General features: G+C 38.0%; 2 protein-coding genes across 3 annotated transcripts; both read right to left on the bottom strand.

Moving 5' to 3' along the window:
* Window positions 1-12,358: 12,358 nt before the first annotated feature.
* Window positions 12,359-19,451, bottom strand: LOC121367562 (cytochrome b561 domain-containing protein 2-like). Its single transcript, XM_041491818.1, has 3 exons — window positions 19,229-19,451; window positions 13,611-13,648; window positions 12,359-12,893 (listed from the first exon to the last, which is right to left on the bottom strand). The coding sequence occupies exons 1-3, from the start codon at window positions 19,365-19,367 to the stop codon at window positions 12,378-12,380; spliced, it is 693 nt and encodes a 230-aa protein (XP_041347752.1). The 5' UTR covers window positions 19,368-19,451; the 3' UTR covers window positions 12,359-12,377.
* On the bottom strand, window positions 15,424-18,473 carry LOC121367560. Of its 2 annotated transcripts, XM_041491815.1 has the most exons (5): window positions 18,139-18,473; window positions 17,582-17,800; window positions 16,905-17,282; window positions 16,316-16,704; window positions 15,424-16,176 (listed from the first exon to the last, which is right to left on the bottom strand). In XM_041491815.1, the coding sequence occupies exons 3-5, from the start codon at window positions 17,179-17,181 to the stop codon at window positions 15,661-15,663; spliced, it is 1,182 nt and encodes a 393-aa protein (XP_041347749.1). In that variant the 5' UTR covers window positions 17,182-17,282; window positions 17,582-17,800; window positions 18,139-18,473; the 3' UTR covers window positions 15,424-15,660. The 2 variants fall into 2 exon arrangements, with proteins under 2 accessions (XP_041347749.1, XP_041347750.1); XM_041491816.1 differs by lacking the exon at window positions 18,139-18,473 and having other exon boundaries at window positions 17,582-17,907.
* Window positions 19,452-19,529: the final 78 nt, after the last annotated feature.

A 19,529-nucleotide genomic window follows, 5' to 3' on the forward strand; every position in this document is an offset into this window, starting at 1 on the left:
CTTTCAAGGTAAGCGCTGGAAGACGTCAGCTATTCAGCCAATCAGAAGTAGTTGCGTCATTACACAACACAGCACTGGGTCACTGTACAGCAGAATGGAGAACACTGATGAACTTTTAATAAACGAAATACAGGGATATAAGTGTTTATATGTACCGACTTGGTCAGATTTCAGGGACCAGACTAAGAAGGACAATGCCTGGCGAGCCATTGGCGAATCGTTAGGCCGAGATTGTAAGCATGGATGTTTCATGAGGCGTTCTATGATTAATAATTCTAGTAAAAACCAGGCTATCCCATAAAACCGGTCTATTGTCATTTGGCTTGTTTTTACTGAATATATATATATATATCCCCAAGTTTGCTCCAAAACCTGCAAGTTCACTATATTACCTGTTTGTCAACTTATTTTAAATGTCAATTGCAGCACTTCATGATTTGGAAATGGCATGTATATTAAGACCCCCGGACCCTGTTCAAAGTATAACATTAAATCGCCTTGGTTTTGATTGGCTTCAAGGATCTTAATACATAAGTCGAGCAGTGTCCCTTTGGCTCTCTAAATAACACAAGACGGCTGCTGTTTGCAACTGTACGAGGTTAAGTGCCACCTCGTCGCTTATGTCCACCATCTTAAAATTTGTTCAAAGTTCAATTTTACCACGGAGTCTTGAAACAAGGTCGGCGTCTGCGAACGTGTACGTCCGTGTGTATATACTTGGACAATGGCGCTTAACGTCTGCCGTCACTCGCCAGCTCACGCCGTCAACCGGCGTAGCATTTACCGGCGTGTGCTAGCGTTTAACGCCGTGTGAAGGCGTAAAAAGTATAAACCCACCTTAAATCTGGGCCCAGATTTTCGAAGCTATCTTAGCGCTACGAAATCGTAAAACCATCGTAAGCTGTGACGTCACTATGCCGTGCTTCGAAAATATGGGCCTTGGGTTTTTTTTGTTTGTTTGGAGGGGGAGGGGATTCTGTTGTGGGGTTTTTAGGGTGTTGTTGGAGGTCTTAGGATATGTGTCCTATAGTTACTATTTATCTTAAAACTCATTGTTTATAAATGTATCCAGCTCGCTTTCATTCTTCAATATATCAAAGGCCGTGGTATGTGCTATTCTGTCTGTAGGGTGGTGCATATGAAAGATCTATTGTTACTAATGAAAACTGTAACGGTTATCCTCTCTAAGATTAAATTTCAAAATTATTAAATGTTTGACATCCATTACCCGATGATAAATAAATCAATGTGCTCTATTAGTGTCATTAAACAAAACAAACTTTCGCTCGTTAAATAGGTTTAGAGATAAAAATCGTATCTAACGGCCACTCGTGGAATGTTCTATTTGCATGTCATTGTGTTAAGAGTAAAACCGCATGCACCACTATCGGAGCTAATGGACTACTCACCACCACCATAACCTTTAATTTATATTATTTTTAAAACCAATTATAAATTTTAAAAAAACACACCAAACAAACAAACAAAAAACAAACCCTAATTTCTGCTATTAAAACTGGTAAATGGCGATATTTAGATGATCAAAATCTGATAAAATATCCTGATTAGAGAATGCATGCGTCATCGATTATTTTTACTCCAGGGGCACACCAATTTTATTGAGAAGTTTACGTGACTCGAGTCGGTGTTGTTGCATGGGCGTACATGGAGGGGGGGGGGGTCGATCGAATCCCCCCTGAAATCGCTTTTTTTTATAATTTAATATATCTGACATTGATATCTGACATTATTATATTTACTCAACATAGAAATATATGCCCAATATCTCTGCAATCTATTTTGGAACCCACCTTTTCAAAATCCTTTGTACGCCCATGTGTTGGAAGATAATGGCTAAGTAAAGATAACGTCACCAGGGCCGTACCCTGACCAAAATCCATGGGGGGGGCACTAAATTTTATAAATAATTTTTGACATACTATAAAGATTAAACATTTCTATGCTATTACTGGTCACTAGAATTATTTAAAGCAGTAACTCGGTAAATATAGTTTCAATACAAAGTCAATCGCGTGACAGTCATCGTTAATTATTTATCTCCAGCTGTCCTAATTTGGCATGTCATTAAATTTGATTAAGTAAAGCAGGATGTTTTATTCATCGCTGTTTCCTGGAACAGAAATAGAAAGTATTTGTACATCAATATTATAATATCCAAGGTCACGTCTCAAGGGCAACTAATAGAACACATGTTTAGAAAAACAACTACATGTAATTGGCTGAAACGCTCTGCACTGCAGGAACTAATTTCACAAAACATCGAGAGCCTATAGTTTTGAACGTAAACGTAGACCAACTCTATGACTAAACTACAATTCGTACAATTACTATATTAACGGTACAACAAATTTATAGTTTGAAATACCCATATTTCATTTTCATTTGTCCATAACGTGCTTCATCTTCCGTAATGATGTAATTTTCTGTGTAAAACAACAGATATCAAAGGCAGGTAATAATCGTATGCTAGTCGCAGACGTAACCTCACGATGTTTTGTGAAACTGGCTCCTGGGCCGTATTTAGTTTAAATAAGGAAGAACCAAATTTCCTATACGGGGTTTTTGACGCTTGGGAAACACTAATGTTGATCATATCATTACAACAGAATCGATTTCTTTTTTAATGCATCGGTCGATTTTCCGCGTTCCTCGCCCGTACTAAAGATTGCACACACATGAAAAATAGCCCTAAATCAGGGTACAAACTATAGGGTTATTTCCAGTTAGTTCTAAACGCCCACTTTTAATCATGGAGGGTGGGAGTAACTGTCCCTTCTGCCCCCTCTCCACTAGGTACGGCCCTTCGCAGGCAGTACACGTCAGTGATAAATATAACATTTTGATTCATACATATCAGATAAAAGGTGCGTGATATTCTATAGTGCTATATCATACTTCTAGGCATACCCTAGCAGCATTCACTGTCATAAAGTATGTCAGTGTACACTAGCCACGTAGCATAATAGTACGTGGGCTCAGTGGTCCTTGGGCATAAATATATACATACAGTATTACATGTAAAATTAAGCATAAGTAATATGAAAATAGCAATGACAAAGACTTCTTGTAAGGCCAAACAATTTAATAGTGGTGGTTTCGATTACCCGACCATCCCGAGTCAAACCGTGCGACGATAATGTTTTAAAAGAAAATCATAAAAACAAATTGCCAACAGACAGTCTAAACTGATACCACCAACAAGCACGATTGTTGATTTTTGTTGTTGTGTTGTTGTTGTTGTTGTTGTTGTTTTACTTTTGTACAATATTCAATTGAGAATGAATTCGTAGGCAAGTACCGTTAGGTACTCAGAAAGCGAATACATTGTTGGAACTAAAGTTGAAAACATTGAACAGAATGTCGGTGCACACATGAAAACATGTTATGCATGTGACAATATGCTTTCTTTGTGTGTATTGTAATGTTAATTTGTTTAAACTTTCATTTTATTGTCAAACTAGACATACAGACAAACTTAAAACCTTATATATAATAACTCAGTTTGTTTTTCATGGTGTTTAATTATTTTGCTTTATTAAATTTAACGTTTTATATTAATGTTTAAAGATATAACCTTGCTATCTTGCTATACATATCTTAATATAAAATATTTCAGTGTCTAAAATACAATTTTTTTCCTAAATCTGATTTGACAGAGCTTTAGTTTTATTATTAACAAGTCCAGTAATGACATTAAATTTGCATGCTGTTAACCAGTACCAACGTTACACGATGAAACCCAACGCCTCTGTGCGAAACGAAAGTGCGCCATGTGCGCTGTGCTTTCTTGTAGTGACGTACAAGTTTAAACAAGTTTAAACTTTCATTTTATTGTCAAACTAGACATACAGACAAACTTAAAACCTTATATATAATAACTCAGTTTGTTTTTCATGGTGTTTAATTATTTTGCTTTATTAAATTTAACGTTTTATATTAATGTTTAAAGATATAACCTTGCTATCTTGTTATACATATCTTAATATAAAATATTTCAGTGTCTAAAATACAATTTTTTTTCCTAAATCTGATTTGACAGAGCTTTAGTTTTATTATTAACAAGTCCAGTAATGACATTAAATTTGCATGCTGTTAACCAGTACCAACGTTACACGATGAAACCCAACGCCTCTGTGCGAAACGAAAGTGCGCCATGTGCGCTGTGCTTTCTTGTAGTGACGTAGAGCAAAGTGTGTCCCCACGTGACATGTTGGTTCTGGTTAACAATATGTAATTTTCATGTCACATGGGCGGATCCAAGGGGGGGGGGGGGGGGGGGGGGACCAGGGGGACGCGTCCCCCCAAAAAATTGTTCAAGTGCCCTCAAAATGTCCAAGTGCCCTTTTTGTTTGTAGAATTTTTTTTTTTTTAAGTAAACAATAATTATATTGTAGATAAATGAAATCAAGATTTTCGTGTACATGCGCAAGCTTGCAGATATGTGTCTGTGTTATTGAGTCTCAATGGGGCCCCATTGAGGTTCTAACACGAGTGACGCCAATTTACTTCATTATTGCTAGTATATTATGACGTAGAACTGTAGGAATTCATATTAATTGTAAATATCAAAACTTGTAGTAAGGTGCCCTTTTGACGAGTCAATGTGCCCTTCTTTTTTGGTCCCCCCCCCTAAAAATATTTCCTGGATCCGCCCATGTGTCATGACTGGACTTAAGAATAATCAAACTAAATCTCTGTGGTCTCCGATTTAGGAAAACATTTGTATTTTAGCCACAGTAGCCCTACATATCAATATCAATAAGATGAAGGCTGGAGGTGAATCGAGCTACAATAGAGTAGCAGTTCCAAGCTGCCCCTTTACCTTCTACAGCGAAAGCAGAGGTAGTACCACATCCTATGAAGTTGTACAAGAGAGGCAGTGCAAGGGATTTTTATTTATCCAAGACGTCATATTATATACCATGATGCCTACTTCCTCGAATACCGTTTTCTCACTTTCTCTTAAAATGATTTGATGTTACTCGTGTATGCTACGACTAGTGGTCTGGAACATGTTGGCGAAACAAGGAAGGTACTGTACTGCCAGAAGAAGACGACGACGACGAAGAAGACAATGGAAACCATTTCACCCACCCAGAATGTCCTACTGCAGAATTCAAAACGTTTTGCCTACCAAGCTGGGATGTGATATACCTGTGAATAGCATGAATAAAGTACACGCACTCCAGAGGGATGGAGGACTTTTGATAAAGACAGCCAATGCTGAGATCTTGTGTGTGACACTATCTGTGTCCTATGACGCGAGAACCTGCAGTGAATTGGTGAAGCATGCTTACAAGAATCGGAGTGGATGAAGGACTAGATGTGCATGCACAAATGCTCATTGGAGCGCATTGAACCGTGCATTTGTGCGAATTAAAATATTCGATAGAAACTTATTTCATGTGCATTGAAATATGGAATCAACTGAAACTGAACAATTTGTATGTGTTTATATAACACGAAGGTTTCAAGCACGCCCATCACGGGTTTAGCCTCTGATATCGCCAGTGACTAAGTCCGGGACGGGAGAAGAGGGTGAGTTTGAGGTGGACGGAATTTGGAATAACAAAGTTAGAAGTTTGGTCAAAGACCTAACGCCAAAATGAAGAACTGACAACATTCTACTAATGTCTGAAGAAAAAACATTACGTCCAAAAATAAACTTTGAGTGCTCGGCCAAACATATTTGAGGTGATTTGAGCAATTTTGACGGGCTGTCAAAATAAAGTACACTGTATGTATGACTATTTATAAAAAAATAAAAATAAAAATAAGCATAAAATTTTGAACTGCGGCTAGAAAGTTTGAAGTCCGACTTAGCCCTTATCTGGAGGTAAAGGTTCGTTGAAAGGTTGGCGTTAAGGTGAGTTCAGGAATCAGCGAGGCATCCTGAATGATATACAACTCAATATATTGAAATTCGCAATCAAGTTAATCTATGCCGCGACTACCTACATCATATTCTCCATTTCTAAGGAAGACATTTGCATTAAATCTAGTGTCTGCTTTCTCGTGGTCACATGGTAGCATTAAACGATTGGGTCTTCAAAGAGTAACAGCGACACCAGATATAATTATCATTTACTTCATGGTAGTCTGCAATCTTCGTGGTGAACGATCACGTAAAACGTCATACCAGTTAGACCTACCTTGTTACCAAATACCTGGCATTAATACATTCATTATGAATAGTATCAAATAATTTAGAAGAGAAATGTGAGGAAAAGGTATTCAAGGAAGTCGGCACCATTGTGTATATGCCATCTTATAAACTAAAGTCAACTCCCTGGCCCTGCCTCTCTTCTACAACTTCACAGAATGTGACATAACGTCTGCTTTCTTTGATGGAAAAAAGTAAAAGGACGTCTTGAGGGTGCATGGAACTGCTACTCTGATGTGACTCGTGCCTTTCCCTACATGGCAATCAACTCCTTCACAAAAGTAAATGTAGATGCTCCACACTTCCAGCTACTGGAACATTTCACAGTAACTCTCATGACAAGACCAGTGACCTGGAACATGTTGACGAAGCAAGGAATGCGTTGTAATGTCGAAATTGGAAGACGATCGAAATCATTCCACTGACCCAGTATGCCCCATTGCAGCACTCAAAACGGTGAACAATGTAAACAACATGCATCCACTCCGAATGACGGGGAAGGATTTTGATAAAGATGGCCACTTCAGCGTTCTCCTGTATAGGGTCTTACGTGTACTCGAGTACTTGGGCACGGGCCGAGTCTAGCAAGACTCGAGTCCATTCACAAGACTCGAGTACCCGTGCAAGGAAGACAACTTTCATTTAATTATATTTTTTATGTAATTTTGTTATTATGCTTTCCGCCGGTTTCATTATAGCGCTATGAGACATGAAAGGAAACAAAAGTTGAATGTGTAGAATACAGTATTATGAATGTTCAGCGCTGGAATTAAGATGCATAATACTATTTTACTTTATTCTTTAGTCTCATTATCATCTAGTGTCGGGTACTCGGGTCCGGGTCGAGTTTGACCCGGAAGTACTCGAGCCCAATATTTCGGACTCGTGGAAACCCTACTCCTGTAGCAAAATGGTAGGACTCCCAAAAGACATTGCAGCTTTTTTTCTTCAATAATTTGCCTGTATATTTCGTTCCTTTATATATAAAAAAAATCTATTCAGTGATATTTTGCATGATATAACTGCATTCATTAAGCTCAAATACTTCTAACAAGGCCAAACAAAATAATAGTGGTGGTTCCGATTACCCGATCATCCCTAGAAAAATCGTGCGACCCTTACGTTTTTATAATGAAATATGCTCAATAGCTTTGAAAAACATTTCTGAAGTAGGTAGTTTTAGACTGAAGTACTGTGGGACATAGGGTCAGTCCTCATCACTTGATCGGCTGGGTTAATTTTATCTTTTAATACTGGATCACTGGCCAGCGTTATAGGTCGTGGTATGTGATATCCTGCCATTGTCGCAGTTATTATATGTTAGACCTACACCCAGAGCTCACCCGGTCCATTGCCAAATTAGCCAAATGCTATTTCTATGCAACGTGGTTACAACATTTAATGTGTTCCAGTGGAAAAAAAAGTAACGTTTGTTTTATTTAACAACGCCACTACAGAACATTGATTTTTTATCTTATCATCGATTATTGGACGTCAAACATATGGTCATTCTGACAGGTTTTTTTTAGAGGAAACCCGCTGTCACCACATACATGTAGGCTACTATTTTTACGACAGGCATCAAGGGATCTTTTATTTGCGCTTCCCACAGGCAGGATAGCACAAACCATGGCCTTTGTTGAACCAGTTATGGATCACTGGTCGGTGCAAGTGGTTTACACCTACCCATTGAGCCTTGCGGAGCACTCACTCAGGGTTTGGAGTCGGTATCTGGATTAAAAATCCGTTGCCTCGACTGGGATCCGAACCCAGTACCTACCAGCCTGTAGACCGATGGCCTAAGCACGACGGTGTTCCAGTGTAAGCTGTGCTACTACATCCCATTGCTAAGATGTTATTTAGCATTCCCTTCCAAAACCCCCGTCAGTGGGCCCATTGGGCTATTTCTCGCTCCAGCCAGTGCACCACGACTGGTACATCAACGGTCGTGGTATGTGCTATCCTGTCTATGGGATGGTGCATATAAAAGATCCCTTGCAGCTAATCGAAAAGAGTAGCTCATGAAGTGGCGACAGCGGGTTTCCTCTCTCAATATATGTGTGGTCCATAACCATATGTCCGACACCATATAACCGTAAATAAAATGTGTTGAGTGCGTCATTAAATAAAACATTTCCTTCCTTAACAACAAACAAATACAACATGTATATACGAAATAATAACAGTAATATATTTTATTGCAATGAAAAATAAATGATTAATGATGGTATTCTTATGCGTCAACTGCTTTTTAATCAGCATATTTTAGGAACATGACATATGAAAGATACAAAATACAATAAGTACGTTTTTATGTTACGTTCAACATTGTAAGTCACTTTAGTGGGGCTTTCTCCAAACTGAAAACTACATGTACATTATAAAATATTAAATCCTTTTACGTAATTCTTTCTAAACAATGTGTTAAATGCCCAACAGAGCAAAATCCATTGCTTCGGTAAAACTAGTGATGGAGAGAAACAAGGGATCACACAAACACAAACGGGAAAGAGTCCCAGCTGCCTAAACACAATCTATAGTGTCAGGTCCATGTTACTGACATTCAATCTCACATTACTGACATTCAATCTCACATTACTGACATTCAGTCTCATATCACATCATTTCATTTCAACTTATTTTTGTGCTTATATCCAATTAAGGTTCAAGCACGCTGTCCTGGGCACACACCTCAGCTATCTGGGCTGTCTGTCCAGGACAGTGGGTTAGTGGTTAGTGAGAAAGAAGAGGGTGTAGTGACCTTACACCTACCCACTGAGCCCTTAAGAACTCGCTCTGGGTTAGAGTCGGTACCGGGCTGCAAACCCTGTACCTACCAGCCTGTAGTCCGATGGCTTAATCACGACGCCACCAAGGCCGGTTCATAGCACATCTTTATACTTTATACAGACATTACGACGCCAATAGTGAATGAAATCTGGTTTACAATAACAACTGTTCCCTTGTTTCTTTGTCTCAGTAGATTAACTCCCTTTGTTTCAGTCGTAGGAAATTAATAACAACTTTGAGCAAATCAAAGTTCCATTTTTCTTGACCAAAATCTTGAAGACTATTAACTATTATTATACTATTAACAAGCTACATTAAACCCATCTACAAAATTGTCTCAAATAATAGACTAGCTACATGTACAATAGAAAAAGTTGAAAAGTTAGTTTCTTTTGTTTAATGACACAACTAGAGCACACCGATTTATTCATCACCAGTTACTGGATGTCAAACATTTAGTTGACATGACACATAGCTAGAGGAAACCTGCTACATTTTTCCTTCAGCAGCAAGGCATCTTTTATATGCACTTTCCACAGACAGGACAGCATATTCCGCAGCCTATGAAATACGAGTTACACAAAGAGTAGGTCCACTGAGGGGATTTGATCCTTTGACCCAAGCACCTCAAACGAGCTCTACATGAATTAGTAAGTCCATACCAAATATACAACAACAGAATACTGCAAGGATTAATTGCTGGTGGACAAGCCATCATGTTACTACAACTGTACTAACACCACAAAAATTAACGTAACAGCACTACTCCTATATGTTCTACCAACTCACGTTTTTTAACAAACAAAAATATAACAAGCATTCTGAGACTACTGCAAAAATATAACAAGCATTCTGAGACTACTGCAAAAATATAACAAGCATTCTGAGACTACTGCAAAAGCAAAACAGGTCCAGCAACAGGTCCAACAAGCTTTCATATCTCGTAAGATCAAGAGCCATAACTCTATATGATAAAGCTACACACAACATTTCAGCTCAATATCTTTAAAGCATTGTACAGGAAAATGCAGGAAAACTACATGTTGGACAGACAGACAAACAGAAGGACGGAGATCAAATCATTTATGAGTTCTGCAAAAACAAATTCAGGTAACCCATTTTAATTTTGCATAAACCAGTCATGACTATGTAAATAATATCCTCAAGGCTGGTAGGAGCTCAGCTCACACCCCAGTACTGGCTACAACCCACGTATAGAGATCAACAAGGACATGCAATGCCACTAAAATGACTTCTCTTATACTAATCATTAACCAACATTAAATATACAACGAACCATTAACCTATATCCTATCGTGGACAGACAATGCAGATAGTCGAGGTGTCTGCCCAGGACAGCATGCTTACATCATAGGTGGATATGAACACAAAGACAACTTAATAAGACAGTCCAGATAGTCGAGGTGTCTGCCCAGGACAGCATGCTTACATCATAGGTGGATATGAACACAAAGACAACTTAATAAGACAGTCCAGATAGTCGAGGTGTCTGCCCAGGACAGCATGCTTACATCATAGGTGGATATGAACACAAAGACAACTTAATAAGACAGTCCAGATAGTCGAGGTGTCTGCCCAGGACCGCATGCTTACATCATAGGTGGATATGAACACAAAGACAACTTAATAAGACAGTCCAGTTAGTCGAGGTGTCTGCCCAGGACAGCATGCTTACATCATAGGTGGATATGAACACAAAGACAACTTAATAAGACAGGACATTACACTGCACCAAAATCATGGCAACAAATATTGTACCCAATAAATGTCACACCCAAACATGCTGACCTCAAATATTTCACCTCAAAACCAATCAAATATTGTTCTTTAATTGTATTTAAATAACAACTTGCAATATTTCTGAATTTCTACAACCATTCAACATGTTAGTATTATTATTGTGAAAAACCAAAATGCCAGCTATGCCCAAAATAGCGAAATCTAAAGTATACAACTACAGATGGCCCAGCATGTCAATAATTAATGCATAAAAACATTCATTAAAAATTAACTCAAGTTCACAGTTCTATTTTGCAGGTTCTTAAGGTGATGTTAGTTGTTTGCTAAATTTACTCGTTAACTAGCAATTTTTTTTTTTTTAAACATGTTACAATATTAATTCAATTTACAGTATATAGATCAAGGGCCAGTTGTTCAAACACTAACTAGAAATTTTCAAAACCACATCAGGCCCCTAGGAACAATATCTGGAGTAAGGGGGGGTCAATCTCTAGTGGAGGGGACAGTCTTTAGTAGGGACACAAGACAGATTTTAACTTTATTTATATGGTTACCAGTAGGGCAAAACAAGGTACATTTCACCCCGCCCACTAAATTGCTATTGGCTAGGAAATATTATATCAACATGAGCTGCAACTGAGGAGTGTTGAAACTTGCTTTAGAAGAACCACATATAACAGAGATATTCAGGCACAATGCGCTAATATGAGACATTTTTACCATGTATTTCCATCATTCTACCTGCAAAATTAGCTGTAATCCATGTAAAAATGCTCAATGATTCATTTGTAACCCTATATAGCTATTTGGCAGTAATGCTAATATGAATAAATGTTGTTATTCAAATTCAGGCATTTTAGTTTCATTCGGGCAAAAACAAGCCAGCCTCCCCCCCTTACAAAAATGGGAGCATGTGCATCTCTGAATATAACAACATACAACCTCATATAACTAAAAAGCAAATATATAGCCAAATAAATTGTTCATAGCTAAACAAATTAGTAATACAAAATAAAAGCTTGTACAACATGCTCATTCTTTTATGAGCATTAAGAAAGTTTATTATGAAATCTATTGTCAGTATTGACAAAATTCAATCCATGATTTAGCAAACTCCAGGTTAAGTTCTCCACAAGGATACATTCTACCAGACAATAGTGAGCAATCATTGCCAGCCTCACTGATGTAGTGGTTAAGCTATCAACCTTAAAGGCTGATGGTACAGGGTTCACATCCCAATACCAGCTCTCACCTAGAGTGATGTTTTTTAACATCCGAATGGGGAGGTATACGGTCACTACCCCATCTTCTCTCTGGCTAACCATTAATAACCAAACATTAAACCCTGACCTGGACAGTCCAGTTATCTGAAATGTGTGTGTCCAAAGATAGCCTACTCGAACTTAATATGCACAAAAAATCAGTTAAAAGAATAAAAGTAATCATTTGAATACTGAATATTTATTTAGCGGGTCTAAATAACACCCAAAACACATGGTCCCTGTTACCGTTTGACTTAAACAACAAAATATTATTAACCCCTGTCCTGGACAGTCCAGTTAATTGAAAGATAGCAAACTTGAACCTTAATATTCACAAAAATCAAGTTAGAAAAAAAAGTAATCATTTGAACACTGAGTATTTATTTAGCAGGTCTCCCACTGGGAAGATAAGCAGTGGTCACTTGATTCATAACAATCAATGCCAGACACGAAATACAGCCAAAACACCCAAACCATGTTGTCCCTGTTATGTTTGACGTAAACCATGTGCTAAACATCGCCAGCATGAACGTTATGCTGACCAAAAGATACGCCAACAGTCCCGATGTCGCATGCACTATCTTCAAATCGGCCAGCCGCACTTTGATTCTGAAAATATTCAGTATCTGCGGGTATTTGCCAAGTATGCCACCCATAATCTGCACAAACAGGTATCCGACGGTAACCACGCCACAGAGACCGTGCCACGTTGTGAAGTGGTTGCTGTTGTTGAGGTGTTTGTTATACCAGATCACGAGGAAGCCAGACACGGCAAATGTGAGAGCACTCACTTGAAAGAGCCAGTGAGCGGTGAGCTTCGCCTTGCGAGACAGGGAGGAGACGAGAGAGCTCTGAGGAGAAAACACCAGGATGCCTTCGAACAGTAGGCACAGGAACTGAAACAGATACCGGTACGTGTGAAACATCAACTGGAACTTGAATAACAACTATAACTTATAGTAAAACAAAGAAAGGAATGTTTAACACTACCTCAAAACATTTTTAAACTAGCTGTTTAGTGTGTGCGAGAGAGAGAGAGAGAGAGAGAGAGAGAGAGAGAGAGAGAGAGAGAGAGAGAGAGAGAGAGAGAGAGAGAGAGAGAGATGGAGCAGAGACTGGAAACGCAAGATAGATAAAGGAAAGGCATATTTGTTTAACACCACATTTGCACATTTTGAACCATTTTAGGATATTTGGTGTCTAACACGGTTATTTCAACACTTGGTCAAAAAACACCCTTCGATGTACCACACATGGGTCACTAGATATCAGTAGACTGTTTAAACTGGATTCAAGTGGACAGACAAAATACACAGATCGATTTCATTCTAAGCTACTGTCACTAAATGTGACTGCAATTGTCACTAACTGTGACTCTGCAATCAAGCCTGTTTACACAGAAATCCACATCACACAGATTCTACTGTATTGCCAATTGGATTTGTAACAGAAGTTCTGAGTCCTCACATCATACATGTTTATCAAATGTAATGAAATTTGTCCATGAAATTAGAACAAAAAGTTCAAGTTTGTTTCTTATGAACATTATTATTTAAAACAATTACTACAATAACAACACAATTTGAAGTAAAACACGTAGAAATATTACTTACAGCAATAGACATCAGTGTAGGGTGCCATGAAAAAAGGCCTAAAAACACAAACAAAAAATAAATTAAAATTAATATAGATAAATTATCTTTTATTGTTAATCATTTACTTAATGTTAATTCCAAATTTCAGTATACACCTATATTTGAAGCTTTCTTTTGGTAAAATAAGATAAAAACTTAAAATCTGTAAACATCAAACCATGGACCAAATATCTAAAATTGAATAAAAAAATGGATCATCCCATCCCTAATCTCCATACATGTATAATATTAATAATAATATTACTATTTATTAGATGTTGAGATGGGCAGTATACCGTATATATCATTCGGTATCAGTATCATGTCAATACTGATGTACCAAGTCTCAAAATACTGAAATGTCGGTATTGATAACTGAAACATATTCCTACCATTATGTGTAACACTATAAAAAAAATTTATCCGATGACATTACTGTAGTAGTGTTGGCATAAAGTGCTCCTACTGACAGTATCTAGTGGGAATTTCCCTATTAGCTCAGTTGGTAGAGCGCTGGATTCTCATCCTGAGTCTGTGGTTCAAATCCCCTTAGAGAAGGTTGAATCTTTTTGTTACATTTGGAGCCGACAAAGGGACTGGGTGTGTTCTTAACACAAGAATATAATTATAACCCAGTTAGGATCTGTAACAGTTCAATTGTCCGTGGCCCACAGCTCCAGGACATAGCTTAACTTGAGGGGGGAGTATGTAGTAGTGTTGGCATAAAGTGATTCTACTAGCAGTAGCAGTAGCTTGTGGGAATTTCCCTATTAGCTCAGTTGGTAGAGCGCTGGATTCTCATCCTGTGAGTCCATGGTTCAAATCCCCTCGGTGAAGGTTGCTTTTTCTGTTACATTACAGTAACCCAAACAAACTGACAATAAGAGACTGTGAGCATTATATTTCCAACAAATTTACAGAAAACGTGTACATGTACCGGTATGTATGTCAATTATACCAAATACCATACCAATACCACTTGAGGTGAATCACCCAAAAAATACTGACTGCTATACCAAACCTGAAATACTGCCCAGCTCTAATTACATGCATGATGTTTCCATTATCAAATCACTGGAAAACCAATCCATCTATTTTTGAAGAAAACATTGTGATTTAAAAAAATATACCAAGAACAAAATGTGGATGTGCAGTGATATTATGGTAATATCTTATATTTGTGTAGGATTACCAGAAAAATGTCATTGACCTTAATTAAAGCTTGTTTTAACAAAACTGCTTAATTAATCTTTTATATGCACTTTCCCACAGACAGGGCAGTACGTACGAAGTATGTCGATCTCACCCCGTGTCGATCTCGCCCCGGGGTGAGTTCGCCAGGACTTATTTTCATCGTTAGGCGAAGTTATCATACATATTAGACTTGCTAGAAGACATATATTACAACATATATTATAGTATATATCTACTGTCATTATCAGCATGTTTTTGTGCCAAAACTACAGGGTTATACCACTTATACTACTAGTTTTGTGTTGGGACACGCTGTGGCGAGATCGCCATATTTACTTCTGTGTTGCATGTCTGTTTAGCGAAGTCGCCAGTACATTATAACTCAACAATATTCAAGTTACAAGCTGTTTTATGTTTACTTCATTAAGTAAATACATGTGCAGTAGTCATGTTTTGATTTTCTTGTTGTAAAATGTAATACATTGGTAGTTTACATTTCCGACGATTTCACTTGCAAGCCGGGGCGAGATCGCCAGGATTTTTCTTGTTTATATTTACAGTTTACAGTTTATTATAATAAATACACGTAAAGTACACATTTATGGTTTGTTTCATCATGTAATGTAACATTTTTTAAGTTTACATTTCTTATTATTTCACTTTTTCAGGCTGTGGCGAGATCGCCAGGATTTTCTCAGTGTAGCATTTTTATGTTGGGTGAAGTTGTCACACGTTACTACGCAACTATTTGTCATAAGTGCACAGTTTAACGATTATTTGATATATACTAAATACTAAAGTATGCACTGAACCGACGAGGTACATTTATGATACATTATACCGGAGACACCAAGCGGGAGCAAGCACGGAGAAGTCTGGCTGCACTTCTCTCACCACGTTCGTACTCCTCCCAATACTTGAATGTCTTAGCCTGCATGTCGCGGTACTTCTTCTTCTGCATCCGCTTCAACTTTCCATCTGACACCAGTCGAACCTGGTTGCTGATGTGGATGGCTTCTTGGTGCAGCAGGGACACAAGCAGGTAGAGCTGGACTTGGGGACGACCTCGGTTGTTAAGTCTGAAATGCCATCCTTCAACGTCGTTGTTGATGCGTATACTCTGAAAGTATACGCTCCAGCTGTCTGGTGTCCATGTTGCATCCAGGATCCAGGTCGCTTCCAGGTATTCGACTAAAGTTGTCAGCTGGTCAGTTGATGCTTCTGCCTTCAACCCATCAAACACAGCTGGAATGTGTTGATGTCGAAGAAAAGGCAATGACATCAATTTCCTCAGATATCTGTGAGTGTCGTTGTCACTAAGGTAGGCTTGACGAAGACCAAGGTCTTGAATCTGTAAAATATTAATGTTCTTTGGTTAGAGATAGCATAATTATTATTTCAAAAATTAAACAAATTTTAAATTCAACAATCTGACCATCAATTTACACACACACACAATATATATACAATAATAATGATGATATATTTACCTTTCTCCAGACAGCCTGTGTCCAGTGAAACGAACACCCCTTTATCTGTACGTCTGGGATCACGGACGCAGCAGCTCTCCACAAGGCTGATTCAAAGTCAATCACCAGACGTTGTACCCTCGGTGCCTGGGGCAACATCCCAATGATCGCCTCCAAAACAGCCTTGTAGTCCTTTTTGCGAAGTCCAGACATCAGGCAGAAAACAAGTGGTATCTGTTTTGCACAGTCTTCATGCCTGATGAAAGAATGTACGCTAAAGAGCTGCGTGAACGGTTCCTTCACAAGCTTGAAGGTACTGTCTGCGTACCAGCACGTGGATCTAGATAACAGCTGCAGCTGTTGATCTGTTGAAAAGATCAAATACCGTTTTCTTCCAGTAGTGACATCTCCTTTAAAAGTAAATTAATAATTAAAATAAATAAATTAACAATGAACAAAAAATAAATCAAGTAAATCAATAAAATTATATCAACATAAATAAACCGTCTATAATGGTTTAGTACTTGAAAGTAGTTAAAAAATAGCAATTTAAAAATATTTTAAGGGCTTATAGCTTCACGTACAAATAAAGGTTTTAATTGTTTGTCACCTTTTAAGAAGTTGTCTGGGATGAAATCCATTTTCAACTCGAATTCCAAGTCAGTTGGATTCTTCGGCCGGCTGGTCTGGCGACAGTAGTTTGCTGTGTGTACTAGATGATCGATCGTTGGCAGCGCTGGGCAGGGAGCCAGACCTAAATGTTCCTGGACTAGCTGATCAACGATACTCCCTGCTGATCTGAAGGGATCACTCTTCGCTGCCAACTTCATGTCTACAGTCATTTTCGCAACCACTACGCCTCCTATTTGCCGTACATGGCAGTGCATGTGCTCACCAGCCACAAACAGGTCAGCCTGCTGTCTAACCGATGCTCGACAATGCTTGACCTGTGCATTTCTAGTCGCACAACGCCACACAACGGTGCCATCTGAAATTATCCGAAATTAACAGTATTACTTTAAGTAAATAATAAGAAAGGTAGAAAGAACATCTGACTGATTGTTATATTTTAAAATTACTAGTTAGCATTTAAATGTTTGCTATGCAGGTCGTTTCCCCAAATATTGTTACTAATAATGACAATAATAATAATAACATTTTTGTTATATTGGAATCGGAATTATATTTACCTACAAAACTTTTCACCGAAAGACGATAGTAGCAATAATAAATATAAATAAAATAAAGTAATGACATGTAATGTACTAATAAAAGACAAATTCATACCCGAAAGTGTGTTTCTTTCGACGTAAGAATACCCGTCGCTGTCGAAGAGTTTATTTTTTCCTCTGATGGTTGCTGCTTTAACTACTGCAAAAGTGGTTGCAGTTTGTATAGCAACACATGCTGGTGGTGGTCGATCTTCGACGACGGAATCCTCTATGATGTCAAAAGGTCGGGTGGTATTGCCTCCAGTTGAAATTGATTTTCAACTACGTAAGTAGCCTGTAAAAAATGTATTACTTGTTAATTAATATTTCCTTGTGTGTAGGTCTGTTTATACGAGACAATTACTGAATACAGTAAACGTGAAAAAATAATTCTGCCACATATTGTTGACCTATTTAATGGCCAAACAAACTATTACTTGAAAATATATTATACTTTTGATTTGTCTTTTGGACGAATGAATAGTGCGTCACACCAATATAATCCAATGTATTTCATTTATTGCGCGTTGCCATAATTAAAAAATTAACTTATATATATAATAAGGCAAATAGTATGTCCGGCATCAATTAATTATTTACATATACACATTTGAGAGAAGAAATTATAATTACCTGAACCTCGGCAACGTCATCTCTAGAGACTTCCATGAGTTCATCATAGTAGTCGAGTTCTCGGGTGCTCTCAGCCGCAGGGGCACCGATGGTGTCTTCCTGGACTGAACACCTAACGCATGAATGTTGTCTTGTTCATATATTTATTATACCAAATTGAACATCAAAGTGTGCACTTATGACAAATAGTTGCGTAGTAACGTGTGACAACTTCACCCAACATAAAAATGCTACACTGAGAAAATCCTGGCGATCTCGCCACAGCCTGAAAAAGTGAAATAATAAGAAATGTAAACTTAAAAAATGTTACATTACATGATGAAACAAACCATAAATGTGTACTTTACGTGTATTTATTATAATAAACTGTAAACTGTAAATATAAACAAGAAAAATCCTGGCGATCTCGCCCCGGCTTGCAAGTGAAATCGTCGGAAATGTAAACTACCAATGTATTACATTTTACAACAAGAAAATCAAAACATGACTACTGCACATGTATTTACTTAATGAAGTAAACATAAAACAGCTTGTAACTTGAATATTTTGAGTTATAATGTACTGGCGACTTCGCTAAACAGACATGCAACACGGAAGTAAATATGGCGATCTCGCCACAGCGTGTCCCAACACAAAACTAGTAGTATAAGTGGTATAACCCTGTAGTTTTGGCACAAAAACATATTGATAATGACAGTTGATATATACTATAATATATGTTGTAATATATGTCTTCTAGCAAGTCTGATATGTATGATAACTTCGCCTAACGATGAAAATAAGTCCTGGCGAACTCGCCCGGGGCGACTTCGCCAGGGCGAGATCGACACGGGGCGAGATCGCCAGGCTCCGTACGTACCATACCATAGTGATAGTCTTCGATATATTAATTTTGTGGTAATGTGGGGCACTGGCTGGGATGAAATAACCAACTGAGACAAATCCCTCCCCATCATCAATGGTAGCTACTGATACATAGGCAACGTTTATCGTATAGATTTACAGGGATGTAAAGACAGCTATGAGCCTGCTGCTATGATTGGGGTGAGGGCAGGTGGGCGGGGGAGTGGGATAAATACAAACGACTTACTGGAGCCAGGTTGAGCGGTATATACAATAAAAGCTGTGAATAACACTGAGACAAAATGTGCCACCATCCTGGAAATGAAGCTAATGATTGGATATGTTGATTCTGTCTTCCCAGACTGGTTGTCGGAATCGGATATCATGTGCAAATCACAATAAATAAATGTCTATTTTATTATGAACGTGCACCAAATGTTTCCAAAATTAACTGTTCCCTGGTTATGCGTTACACCCTGCAGTGCTTTAAGCAAGCGTATCAATAAAGAAAAATGGTTTTAATAAGATTTCAACTATGACTACAAAAC

Source organism: Gigantopelta aegis, chromosome 3 (assembly GCF_016097555.1).
Source record: "Gigantopelta aegis isolate Gae_Host chromosome 3, Gae_host_genome, whole genome shotgun sequence".
Lineage (NCBI taxonomy): Eukaryota > Metazoa > Mollusca > Gastropoda > Neomphalida > Peltospiridae > Gigantopelta > Gigantopelta aegis.

Coding starts and splice junctions, on each gene's coding strand:
- LOC121367562 (XM_041491818.1), bottom strand. CDS start 19,367: ATGATATCCGATTCCGACAACCAGTCTGGGAAGACAGAATCAACATAT. Junction 13,649..19,228: donor TACCGCTCAACCTGGCTCCA/GTAAGTCGTTTG, acceptor TTGTGTTTTTAG/GCCTTTTTTCATGGCACCCT. Junction 12,894..13,610: donor CTACACTGATGTCTATTGCT/GTAAGTAATATT, acceptor TATCTGTTTCAG/TTCCTGTGCCTACTGTTCGA.
- LOC121367560 (XM_041491815.1), bottom strand. CDS start 17,181: ATGCACTGCCATGTACGGCAAATAGGAGGCGTAGTGGTTGCGAAAATG. Junction 16,705..16,904: donor CCCAGACAACTTCTTAAAAG/GTGACAAACAAT, acceptor TTACTTTTAAAG/GAGATGTCACTACTGGAAGA. Junction 16,177..16,315: donor CACAGGCTGTCTGGAGAAAG/GTAAATATATCA, acceptor AATATTTTACAG/ATTCAAGACCTTGGTCTTCG.